Source organism: Symsagittifera roscoffensis, chromosome 6 (genome assembly GCF_963678635.1).
Source record: "Symsagittifera roscoffensis chromosome 6, txSymRosc1.1, whole genome shotgun sequence".
Taxonomy (NCBI): domain Eukaryota; kingdom Metazoa; phylum Xenacoelomorpha; order Acoela; family Convolutidae; genus Symsagittifera; species Symsagittifera roscoffensis.
Window position 1 is genome coordinate 17,844,407 of NC_087067.1, and position 13,278 is coordinate 17,857,684.

At 35.2% G+C, this 13,278-nt stretch overlaps 1 protein-coding gene across 1 annotated transcript in view; it reads right to left on the bottom strand.

Moving 5' to 3' along the window:
• The window catches only part of LOC134848622 (uncharacterized), a 38,244-nt gene extending 31,003 nt beyond the window's left edge, over positions 1 to 7,241 (bottom strand). The window contains exons 1-2 of the mRNA XM_063866141.1: positions 7,220 to 7,241; positions 1,222 to 1,620 (exon numbers count right to left, since the gene is read on the bottom strand). Of these exons, the coding sequence (XP_063722211.1) occupies positions 1,222 to 1,511 (290 nt within the window). The 5' untranslated portion in view covers positions 1,512 to 1,620; positions 7,220 to 7,241. The remainder of the gene's footprint in view (positions 1 to 1,221; positions 1,621 to 7,219) is intronic.
• Between the last annotated feature and the right edge of the window lie 6,037 nt (positions 7,242 to 13,278).

Genomic DNA, 13,278 nt, shown 5'->3' on the forward strand with positions numbered 1-13,278 from the left:
AACCCTGCTCATTTTTAGGAGGTTATTTGGGAAGAAAAACAATGGCAGAAATTTCGCCTTAGTTCCTTCCGAACGAAAGTAGTGTGGTCCTCCTGCAAACATGCAAACAGCACTTAAAATTTTGAGCATAATTAGTATTTTATTTCTCCCAAAAACTTTATTAAGATTCTATTTTGTTGAATCCTTATTCGCTTCATATAAACAAAATGCCCCTTTAAGCAAAACATATAAGCGATTGATCAGTATGGTATTTAGAGTCATACTAAGATCTATGAATTTATCACATCTTTGTCCGTAGAGAAAATTTATCTTGCAAGATCTAGCAAGGTTCTTAAATAAGAAGAATATTTTGCAGGTTTATGATGAAAACTTTGCTAGTTTTCAAAGATTTTGGTTATTGGTTACTTTGGAATAAAATCACAACTATATGTTCAAATTCATTCATTAGAAAAAAACTCTTAAAATTGCAAGCTCAGCAAATTTGCTCTAAAAATGTTTCAAATCAAGATTAAGGATAAAAAACAATGACATTGAATTGCGCCCATGGATTTTAATTAGTTAATGGATTTCTGAGACGAAAAGAATCCATTATAATCCATTACAGATGTAAAGCTCATCCATAATCCATTATAACTCATTATATTCCATTATTTTTGGCTCTGAAATCTATTTTATTTGTCAAGGTAACCGAATATATTGTCTATATTTAAATTAAAAATCTCTAATAGACCATTAAAATCTATTTTAAAGATTTCAGAAATAAGTTCGATTGTTTTGCAGAAATTTTGTAAGCTTTGCAAGAAATTCTATGCCCAGATTTTTTAAAATTATAATTAGCAACAAAAAGATTAAAATTCAAATCTATTACCGCATCATATTGTTCACACCCAATGTCCATTTTCCTCCACATTCCTTAAATTACCAACCCCGCCCTCCGTTCAACCATCAACAACCCCCCTCCCCCGCAGGAACGTGAGGGGAGGGGTTCAGCGACTGGCAATTTTGGTACAAAGAATTAACGTTCCACCTAAAAAATTGTTTATGTTGCCGCCAAAAGAGGATTCAAAAACCTTTTGACTGATCGACCAAAAAAAAGATGTAAAATAGTATTAACGGAGGGGGGGGGGGGTGTTTATGAGTATTTCGGAGGTCCTTTGGAGTTCGGTGGGAGCGTGCTACCTTTTTTACTGCGCGCTAAGTAATCTGTTTAATAATACTCACTGACAAGAGAAGATGTCGAACACCATGAAATCTTGCGTGACATGTTGTATTGCATAGAGAAACGCCAAAATCACAAACAGAAAGTCACAAACTGTCAAACTGAGGATGAGGATTCCCGAAGATCGCTCGTAGATCATTTTCCGGAAGTTGACCAGGAGATAAATTATAACCGAGAGGTTGAGAATTGAGCCAACAACAAAACAAATGAAATAAGCGATTCCGGTGGCAAAAAGATAGGGGTGAACTTCTGCTGTTGTAAAGTTGCTCTCCTGGTCTTTGGAAGTGTTCATTTTACTCGTTTTTAATTTCCTGTGTGGCTATAACTCTCAAGTAAGTTCAATTGTATAAAACGACTCAAAATATTTTAATATGGTGAAGAATTAATACTTAAATGGAAATCTGAAAAAAAAAAATTGGATGTAGAAACAATTATGGTGTTTTTTTCTCAAAGATCTCCAATTTAACTCTACTTGGTCAAGAAAACCCCATTTGGAAAATTCTCAACTCCTTTATTTTTTTGATGAAATCTGGGAATGTTAACCGGCAAGAAAAAATGGTTAAACACAGGATGCATCATTTTGTTGTTCACTGATTGGACAGTTCTTTTGCAGTATTTTGTTAAAAATACAGTTGAGATGGTAAATGAGGAGCCGTACTAAGGCAATAGAGCCTTATATCTTTGGTATAATTGAGCCATTTAGTCATTTTGTGAAGTGTGTTCTCTCAAAGTCATCATAAAATGAATGCTGCAATATGGTTCACCGAAGCGCACTTGTTTTTTCATTCGCAAGTGATTATTTTCCAGCGAAGTGTAAGAAGTATCAATAAATGCTAAAAATAGACGACTTAAAACAGAAAACGGTGATTAGGACATCTAGCTACCAGCGTTCGAGAACTTTGAAGAAAAAAATGTAATTTCGAACCATAAAAGTATCTTGATTTATAGAACACCGCGTTTTTGATGAACTCGTGGAACAAAAGTCCATATATGGAACAAAAATTAACATATGATATGGAGCAAAATGGCTGAGAATATTTATGAAAAGAGGCTGAGAATGACCTAAGAATCAAGCCACAGCCGATTTAGGATTGCTACACCGCTACTCGAACCTAATGTAACAAATTTTTCGCCGTCAAATTATTTTACTCTCGCGGATCTTTTGATGTAAAGTGCTGTTTTGGGTGTTCCTGTGTTTGCCATCATGGAAACTAATGCGCTACCATACACATCCTTGCATGGTTTGTATGGAAAAGGACAAATCACACGTCGCACAAAAAAAAACTCCATTCTCAAAATAGCTGTTTCACTGACAAAATGACCGGAGAAACAGTTTTGTGCAGTTACAGGATTTTCAAAAAACTTTCGAAATTTTGTCGAATTTTTTTTTAGGTCGACCAAATTGATTTTCCGAGCTCTCCCAAAGCATTGAAAAGACCCTAAATCCACTGGTGGGGCATTTTTTAAAAAAATGTAAATTTTGTCAACCTTTTTTAGGCCGCCCAATTTGATTTCCGAGCTCTCGGAAAACACTATAAAGACACTTTTTTTTTAAAAAATTTCTGCGCTGCAGGCAAATTTTTGAAAACACAGGCTAAAAATTACGTTTTGCGTTAAACAGGTTAAAATTGCGTTTTTTCGGCGCGCGCTCGCCCCTAAAATTTAGTTATATTAGCGCCCGAGGCGTCTTAAGACATTTTTTGATGTTGACCACCCAAAAATGGTTCTCATAACACTATACCAATGAGGTACCCTTTGGAAAAACTTGACAAACAGAACTGAGGGATGCAGTACCCCCCTGCATCCCCCTTGGCACGCGACTGCCTACCAGAATTTCAGTAATCATTTTACAAACAACATTATACACACACAACAGCCAGCATCACAATCATTTTATTTTGCTGAACACTTCAGTTTGTAGGCGTATGATTATTTTGGAAAGCTTAAGCTTCATAGCGATTGTTTGTTTGTTTTTCAGTTTATGTTTCATGCATATCAAAAACAAACGGACTTGATCAGCCCCCTAAATTTTTTTTTGAAAGTAAATTGATCAGCCAAAAAACAATACTCAAAAGGATATCAAAAAGTAACAAGATTAGCCAGTTACTGTGCAAGTAGCACAGAATGTTCCGACCACAGTCTTAAAAAAACAAAAAATTGTTCTTTCAAACTGGTGTAGTTGTGATAAAAAGATATGAACGAAAAAAAACTTAGACGTTTTTGAGAATCATAGAAAACAATTTTTCAAGAACCAAGGCCAGAAAAACGAAAGAAAAAAAATTAAATTATTTGAGAAAATTTTTTTAGGAATTTTTTGAAATTTTGATTACCAAAAGTGCACTAAGAAACTCCAAAATACCTTTATTTAAAGAAAAATAAATTTTTCACGGCTTAAAATTACCTTAAATAAACTATCGTAAGCCTACACGGTCACATTATTAGCTCGAAATTAGATTAAAAGTCAAAAAGTTCAGACTTTTGTTGTTGACACTGTAAAAAATCTTTCAAATTTTGTTAATGTCGTTCGAATCAAGACTAAAAAGGCTTCAATATGATAAACCATTTGACCAATTCCGATGATTATTTGTGGTACCTGATTTTGCGTGGAAAACAAAAAAAAAGAAAACCAGAGAAAAAAAATAAAACACATCCGAACACAAAGCATCCCCTCCCCATTTTCAATGGCCACATCAAAGACTTTTCCTACGCCCCAATGTTCTGGGAGTTAACTTTTTCGTATATTCAAAAAAAACTGACATGATGAATAAGATGGCTACTCCAAACGTAATTGGACCTCCTGTATTACTTAGTAAAAACAACTGATGCAGAGGAAAATTGATGTTATACAAGGCGAAGGGAAAAAGAGCCAATGACAGTCATTGTAGATATGATAAAATTTATTTCAACGGTTAAAAGTTTTACCCTAAATCCTAGAATTAAAAACTTAAGAAAAAAACAATTACTCCAGAAAAATAGGGGCATATCATATGCGACTTACTAGTTTTGTTTTTGAGCGTATTTCTTAAAAAGCGTATGTCTTTTAGAACAAAAAATATCAAACAAATGTTTTAGGGCTCCCAAAGAAAGAAAAAAAAGGAGCCAACGTCTAAATAGATAGCTGTTGTCTAAATAACGATAAATATGTAACCCTTGCTGCACATTTTAAATTTTGCAACAGTTTTTTTCCTTAAACTGCTCCGACTTTCAAAGAACATCCAAACTCATTATTCCGATCTTCGAAGAAACCGGAATACTTATATTAGGTGTGTTTTTTCAGGTGAATTTTTAAGAATCAAAGTCATAATTTTCAACAAAAAACTTTTTTGCCCCATCAAAGTTATCAAGTTCTAAATCAAAGTGTATAAAAATATTTTACCTCCAATTGTCTTTTGCAAAGTTCTGCTGGTTTGAAAATAGTCAATTTGGCCAAGCATGGTCCAAATTATTAATGTTTTGATGCTGAAAATGTAAGTTAATTAACATATTTATGGCGGATTATCCCGCACAACAAAAATATTCAAAATTGAATTGAATTGAGGCTAGCTAAGTGGTCGTATCATTTTCGTACGACTTATAATTTCGCACTCGATCTTCGGTACAATCCAAACAGATTTACATGATTTTTTTTAACCGAAAACTATGCGATATGGATTAAGAGGCCCATACATGAAAATGCTTGAGCCATTTTCCTGCATATAATTCTATTAAAAACTTTTTTTGATGATAATTGTGTATGGAATTAAGTATGGAACTCTTTGTATGGAATTGTACGAAAATAATCATACGATTACAAACACAGAGTTGCGTACACAATTCCATGCACAATTGTTTTACAAGTCTATACAAAAACAAGGTTAGCGATTTACTGTGCAAAATGTTCCGACCATAGTCTTAAAAAATACAATTTTTTGTTTCAAATTATCGTAACTTTTCTGCGGGGTATAAAAAAAACGTGAACAATAACAAAAATAAAGCAAATGCTACAGTCACATGCAAATAGGTCAATTCGAAAACACATTTTTTGCAGAAAATTGGCTAGAAAAGGAAACAAAAATAATGAAAAAAAATGTAAATATTAAGCTTCTCGAGTAAATCTCAAATTTCACGGCTTAATTTAAGCTCAAATAGGCTATTGCGAGCCCGCACCTCTCCTTTTTTGCTCGAACTTGGACTTAAAATCAAAAAAAATTCAAGCTGGTTTTTCTCGCAACACTGTGAAAAAAAATTCAAAATTTGTTAACGCCCTTCAAATCACGACTGAAAGGTTTTTTATATGATATATCATTCGACCAAATTCGATGATTATTATAAGTATCCGATTTTGAGTGGAAAACGAAAAAATAAGAAAAACAAACAAAAAACTAAAACACATCCGAAATCAAAAACCCTACCCATTTTCAATGGTCGGAATAAAAAGTTTTCCCCAATGCTCTAGTATTTAACCTTGTCTCATCTTCCTTAAAAAGAACCGACATGCTGAATAACATGGCTACTCCAAACGTAATTGGATTTCATGTTTTACTTAGCAATAAAAACAATTATTTGATTCATCCGTTGATTTTTGGTGGTACCTGATTTTGCGTGTGAAACAGAAAAAAAAATTACAAACCCGAATACAATTTTTTTTCTCTTAATTTCCAAATAGTCGGAACTAAAACAATTTTCAACAAATCCAGAAAGGAGAAATGTTTGTCATACATTTCCATACACATATTGTATAATAAGTTTTTTTCACATGCCTTTCTACAAATCCAAACATAGTTTTTAAACAAACCTGTGACTCTCGCGTCCAAAACGAAAAACTGCTACTTTTTTGATGATCACGACTGTAAAATTATATAAAAAGTGAATTTTGCAGTTCAATAAAAAACCATAGTAGAAAATCAACAAACTAAAGTTGAGTGTTCAAGGAGAGTCTCGAATCAAAAAGTTTTAGGACTCACAAAAAAATATGAAAATCCGTTTTGTTCCGCCCCTCCGACCGTTAAAACAATAAATTATGTCTGGCAAGTTTATGAGTAAATTTCCGCCTCAATTTTTTCTTTTGAATTTGCTTTTTTGTCCAACATTGTCAAAAGTGCTCATTTTTGTCGCGCCAATTCACTCCATCAATCCAAAAACTTTTTACTCCTCACTTTGCAAGAATGCCTCGATGAAATTTTTAAGGGATCACTAGTGTTAACTTTTCATTTGCAAGCAAGCAAGCAACAAAAGACCGTACAGTTTGTTCATAATAACTACCCTAATTATTCAAAATCTTTGAATCAATAGAACAAGTTTTCGAGCAAGCTTAGCTCAAACCACGATATCCGTCTGACACCAAAACCATTAATTGCAACTTCACAAAAAAGCAAAGTATCATTTAATGTTAATGTACAATGTCAAAAACCGCCACATTGTTTGGCTAATTAGTTCAAAAAAAAATTAACAAAAAGAGAGGCAAAACTTAGAAAAAAACACTAGTTTTTACATTATATTAATTCACTCTCCAGTTTTCGTATAAAAAAATTACGAAAAAATGGCGATGTTTTTTTTTCAGTTTGTATAAACTTCTCAAAAAATTAAGAATCATCAATCAGGAATTAGGAAGCGTATTTTGGAAAAAATCACGAAGGTCGTCAATTACAGAATTTTTAAAAGCAACTAAAACGCATAGTTTTTTTCGTAAGGTATATCTGTCACTTTAGTGTCTTGGTTTGATATCCTTCGGTTCTACAGCTCTGGAGGTCTTGCAGTGGTCACCTCTATTGGTATCAGGCATTCTTTAGATCAAGGTTTTTTTTGAGAGCCTTAGATGAAGAAAGTTGACCTCGGTCAGAAGGCACTTAACTCGCTAGGAAAGTACTCGAAGAAATCCAAACCAAAGTTTCAAAGTTATAACTAAAAATAACAGATTAATTGGAAATGAAATATACAAGAAAATGTTCACAAAAAATTTAGAGTAAAGTGACAAACTGAGCTCCCTGTCCATTCAAAATAACAATTCTGCTTGTAACCTACCTTCAAATAAAACTTATCGGGGCACAATTACAACAGAAAACCAAGAAACCTTAAACCTAGCCAAACATTATTTAAAATCGAAAACAACAGATTACCAGGAAATAATTTTGCACAACAACTGCATGCGTTTGATTCAAAGCGACACTTTCACAGTGCTCGAAACTTTAAAAAATTACTTCGAGTGTTATCAAAGAACAGTGTAACAAAGAGCAGCAGGATAAGCAGCAATAATCATATACTAGTCAACTTAAGTCCAGAAGCTAGCCAAAGTTACTATCGAGGAAGTTGAATAACTAGAGGACGTTTCCAAAATCAGGACGTTTCCAGAGTTTTATAGGAGCTGATCAAAACTGGCCCTAGCACTGGCCCTTTTGAATTTTTGAATTAAACAGGATAGCGCTAGAACTCAGATGAACACGCAGTTACCAACTCAAAAAAAAATTCCGTCAAAAATGGCTAATTAAAAAGTGGAAATTTTTCTGAAGATAAAAACCACCTCGAGCACAAATATTCCGTTACTTTCGGTACAAAAGTTGGAACAATTGGCTCAATATGACCGAGTTTATTCTCCGGGTTTTCCAGTTTTACGTTAACTTCGGTAGAAATTGTGGTGAAATTCAGTCTTCGATTCCCCTGACTAGATTTGTGTTTGGATGACAATTTTTTGTCATTTAACCAACAAGGAAGTCAAATTAGCATAAAATGTCTGCAGTCAAGTTGAGATCAAGATAAGTAACACAAGGAAATAAAGAAAAAAGGTTATCAATCAATGTCATTTCACCCAAAATGGTGTTGATGGAGACCCTTGCCCCCGGGAACAACAGCTATCTTCGCCTGTCAGAAAATCCTGTAAACAAGACTATTCTTGACAATGAGGAGTTAAATTTCCTGCTGTGTAAATCAATCAATACTTTCAACAATAGCGACAAGAAACAGTGTAAATTTTATTAAAAATCTTCAATTTCGTCCAACATTTGAATGAGCAAAAAAACATTGACAAAGTTATTTGAAGCACATTTTGTAAATTTGCAAATTGTTGTAGCTTTTCATTCATGTAGAGTTGTAAAGGGAAAAAATAATGGTTACTGGCAAGGGCAGATCTAGGATTTTCTCGAGAGAGGGGGGATGTGATTTTTAAAAATAGTCGAAAACTTTGTAGACATGTTTTACAGATCGACTAAAATGATTTCCCGAGTTCTCCCAAAGCAGTAAAAAAAAATCGGTGGTTTGGACACATTTTCCCCGCCGCAGGCAACACTTTTTTGGCACACTTGAAGGCACACTTGAAGAAAAAAAGGCGCTTTTAGGCCTTTTTTGAAATTTATTCAAAAATCGCGTTTTTCGAAGCACGCTCTTTCCCCTCAAAACACGATAATATTGGGGGCCAAAAACGCCTTTAGAAAAATTCTAGGGCCCGTCAGCCAAAAATGGAAATCACAAAATACTAAAAAGGCGGCACAAATGGGGGACCAATTGACAAATGTCCAAACAACTTCAAATTTAAAACTTAACTCAAATTTGGAAATAAAATTTGCTACAATGTACCGTCGTCTTTGTCTTCCGGCTGGAACTGTTTGTAAACCTCCTGCCCCTGAGTCATTCCTAACGATGATTGTCCCTTTTTTTCTTCGCCCGACAAGTCCTTTCAATAAGCCACAAAAGTTGCATGTAACTCCTTTCGCTGCACATTATTTCATTTGTTCTCTCGTAAATCCCGGTTAATCGCAGTTGTAGCACATACCACCCGCCATGGTAGTTCTCCCTCGGAATTGTCCTCGCCCTCTGATTGAACCACGTCCTCACCCTCGGCTGTTCCTGTATCCGCCCCTGGTTGTCCCGACCGGTTCCGTGTTGATTTGTAGTCGTCCGCCCGAAAGTCCGCTTGTAGTTGCTCCGCCAACTTCGAGACATACGTCTTTGTGTACTTTTCCCCCGCTCGTACGACAGCGCTATTCGATACACTTCCTCTGGTGTTTTTGACTATCTATATGGCTCATTTAGGGCTTCACGAGTTGTCGTGCTCACGATGAACACGTCCCCCAAAATCTGGATTTCTAGTGTTCCGAAGTTGCAACTCGCCGCGAGACCGCTAAGCACTGAGTGAAATTGCTCCAGAGCTTAGCCGATCCGCTGTTTTAGCGATAGCAGTTAGAATACCTCATAGTTCTCGTTCCGTTTTTTTTGAAATCTCCCTCGGTCGATTCCAGCACCCTTGGATAGCGTCAGGCCGCCAAATCTAAGTGCGGTCCCCCTTTATGCACTTTTTGTCCTTTTCCCGCAGGAACCAGCAGAGATTTGAGTTCAATGTTCGCGCCGATTCCATTCTAATTTTCACGTCCACGTCAGCCGCTGAAGCCCCTATTTGCGCCGTAGTAAGGGTGTCCGCAATGTAAAAACGTGCTGGGTTGATGAAGTGTTTTGCAACCATTCCCCAAGCAATTCATCCAGAATTTTCAGAGCATCGGTGGTTCGGCGTGTTTCGGTGACAAGAATGACGTAATCCCAAGTGTGTTTTCCCCCGCTTTATCCTACTTACTGTGCCATGTTGAAAAGCTTTATTCGATAAGTCTTATTAAGTCGCAAGGTACTCAATTGTATCTATGATCAAAAAGATAATATTTTAGCGGTTACCCGGCAAAGTCAGACACTCCTAAGGCTAGTTCTTGTCAACAGGGCTAGCATGGAAGAAAAATTAAATCATTGACAGATTTAAAAATAGACATGAACTATTTTGATCTTGAAAGACGAATTTAACGTCTGTGGCACGTGTATACTTTTGCATTCTCCAAAGTAAATGATAATGTTTGATTAATTGTTACAAAATAAATTAACTTTTGGTTTATTCACGACTGAAGGTTTATTTTTTTTTGTTTTAGTTTTCTGTTTTTGTGGTGACGATTTTGTCGTTGCCTCGGAAAATTTGCTTAAAGACTGTTTCTGAACAATGTGTAAGCCATCTCGTGACGATCCTGTATTTGATCAGCAAATCTGATGGCCTAGCTAACTGCGCATTCAAAACAACATTTACACTGAATGGTTTTGCTGTATGCATCTGTTTTGTGAGAAAAAAGATCCGATACAAATTCATTTCTTAATCTGCTCAACTCAAGTTTCGACCATGCTCAAGGTATGTTTCGACCGTGCTCGAGATATGTTTTGACTGTGCTCGAGGTATGTTTCGACTGTGTTCGAGGTACGTTTCGACCGTGCTCGAGTTATCTTTCGACCGTGCTGGACTGTGCTCGACCGTGCCGACTATGCTCGAGGTAATATTTCGAATTTATGCTCGACCCAAACTCCTGTCTCGACTATTCTTTTGCGGTCGAGCTCTGATATGTTCTCGACTTTGAAAGAATGTGAGAACCTCGACCTGGGTAGTAGCGCTTAGATGCGACCATTTACCTCTCTGAACCAAATGGTGACTGAGTTATCTTTCACCCTGATAACAAATTAAATTAAAGCTCGCACGGGTTAATCCAAATTAGTTGAGTCAGAGATCCATATGTTTTTAATAATGTCCCCCTTAACCTCAAACTCAAACGGATATCAATGGCGCATGCACGATTCTGCATTGTGTAACATACGAACGAAGTTTCAAAGAGGTATTTTTAAAATTCATACAAAAAGGGTGGAATTAGAAGGATGTATTTTGAAATCAATTTAGCAATTAATACAGCAGTATAGTCAACTATTTTTTAATTAGGATTGTTTCAGCAAACTTATTTTTGCAAACAGGAAAATATTCAACACAATGACCGAAACTAGTTGGTATTCTTTTGGTAAATTATACAAGTTTTGAGTAGACAAGCTGTTATAATTTACTTAGTGACAAAACTTCTACAACTACCATTTCACCAATGTGGGTCTAATTTAAAATGCGGACGAATCTCAAAAGTTCATTACAAACAATTTATAAACCTGAATGCGGACTTCAAGAACGGAACACTCAAATTTAGCTCAACTCAAGCTTACTAATAATTTTTTAATGATTTCTGTGATTTCTAGAGGATATATACAAGGCTATACTAGCCTGTATATGGATAGTACCATCCAAAAAAAGCCAGGCTTTGGTAGCCATAATTACGAAGGTCAATTGAGAGCTATTGCTATGGCAGATTATCTGAAACATGATCTGACTATCTCTAAAAACTAGGGATCTATGTAAATCAATTTGCTTTGAAACTTGACATCCGAGTTTATATTGGTCTCGAAAAGTTTTTAAAATGCTGTGTTTGAATAAACTCAGAGCAAATAAAATCAGAATAAACTGGACGGTTTTCATAATTTTGTCGACCTTTTTTTTGGGTCGACCAAATGGATTTTTCGAGCTGTTTTGAAAAATTTTGAAAATGTCAATTGAAAGCTCAAAAGGCCAATTGAGAGCTATTGCTATGGCAGATTATCTGAAACATGATCTGACTATCTCTAAAAACTAGGGATCTATGTAAATCAATTTGCTTTGAAACTTGACATCCGAGTTTATATTGGTCTCGAAAAGTTTTTAAAATGCTGTGTTTGAATAAACTCAGAGCAAATAAAATCAGAATAAACTGGACGGTTTTCATAATTTTGTCGACCTTTTTTTTGGGTCGACCAAATGGATTTTTCGAGCTGTTTTGGTCAAATTTTCTGCGCCGCAGGCAAAACTTTGAAAAAACAGGCCAAAAAAAGGCATTTTTAGGCAATTTTTGGAAAATTTTGACCAAAAAAATTGCATTTTTTCGGCGCGCGCTCCCACCTTAAAATTGAGATATGTTGACGCCGAAGGTGTCTTCAAAAAAATTTAGGCTCTGTCATCAAAAACGAATATCTCAAAATAGCACAAAAGGGGACTCGTTGGGTCGGCAAGGAGCCGAATCCTTGAGGGAAAAGCGTCCACCCCCCCCCCCCCCTAATTCCAACCTTGATAGCAAAAACGATGTTTTTAGTTCGTCAGAGTGGCCAAAGAAAGTCGCATGCGCGGATGATGTTGACTTCTTCAAGAGAGGCGGTGAGTGAGTATTTTGTATGAGGTCATATAGTTGGTAGTTATTTTAAATTGAGAATGTTTTCTAAAAAGGGTATTTCTACAGGTTGGATGTATTCATGCGGGATGATAAAGGGCCGGGAGTCTTAAATGGGGAAGTTGTTAGTGAGAGGGCAAAAAAATACATTTGGCGGACTGGGTCATTGTTCTGGAGGAAACCGTGGAGGTTAGTTGTTTTAATACAAAAAGTAGAGTTAAAAAAATAAGGAGAGGTATTTTTTGAATTGTTAAACATATAACGGTGGTGAGAAAATCGTGAGGGAGATCTTTGTAAAAAGTGTCGTTGAGTAAAACGAAGAAATTACAAATAGCAAACAATACCCCTCGCTTCTATTGCTGAGTCGGATTGCGGTTGAGAAATTGCTTCCATTAGAAAATTGACTCCAACCATTTTTTTAAGGTGGCTTTCATGAAAAAGCATTTCTTGAGGCAAAAAATTAACGTAAACTATTGAAAAACATGCGTATCATTTTCAACATAGTTCTTACATAAATAATCTGCGACTCTTTATTTAGAAGCAAATTTGTCTCTTTTCAGTTTTAGTTGATCAATTTGATTTTATTTATATATTTATATATATTATATATATATATATATATATATATATATATATATATATATATATATGTGTCTGTGTATCTACTTTGTTTTATTTTTTTTAATTTAAATGAAAATAAAATTGGATCATAATAATCAAAAAATTAAATATATATATTTATTTACAATAGGAAAAAAAATGTGGGAGTGGGTTTGTCTGAAATCTAACTGGTAAATTGATTGGACGACCGCAACGTCCTACATTTTTGTGCAAAGAACAGCAAGAATGCTATTGGCTGTTTATTCTTGTAAACTGCCTTTTAAAACTTTTAAAAAAGTACAAAAAGTTGAAATGTAGTTAAATGACTTCATTTTTGTTCTGACCATTGAAAATGGGGAAAAACACTGGACTCGGGTGTGTTTTATCTTTTTTTCACGCAAAAACTTCATTTAAGCTTCAACGTATCTAAGCTTCATTTAAGCCGTGAAAACTTAA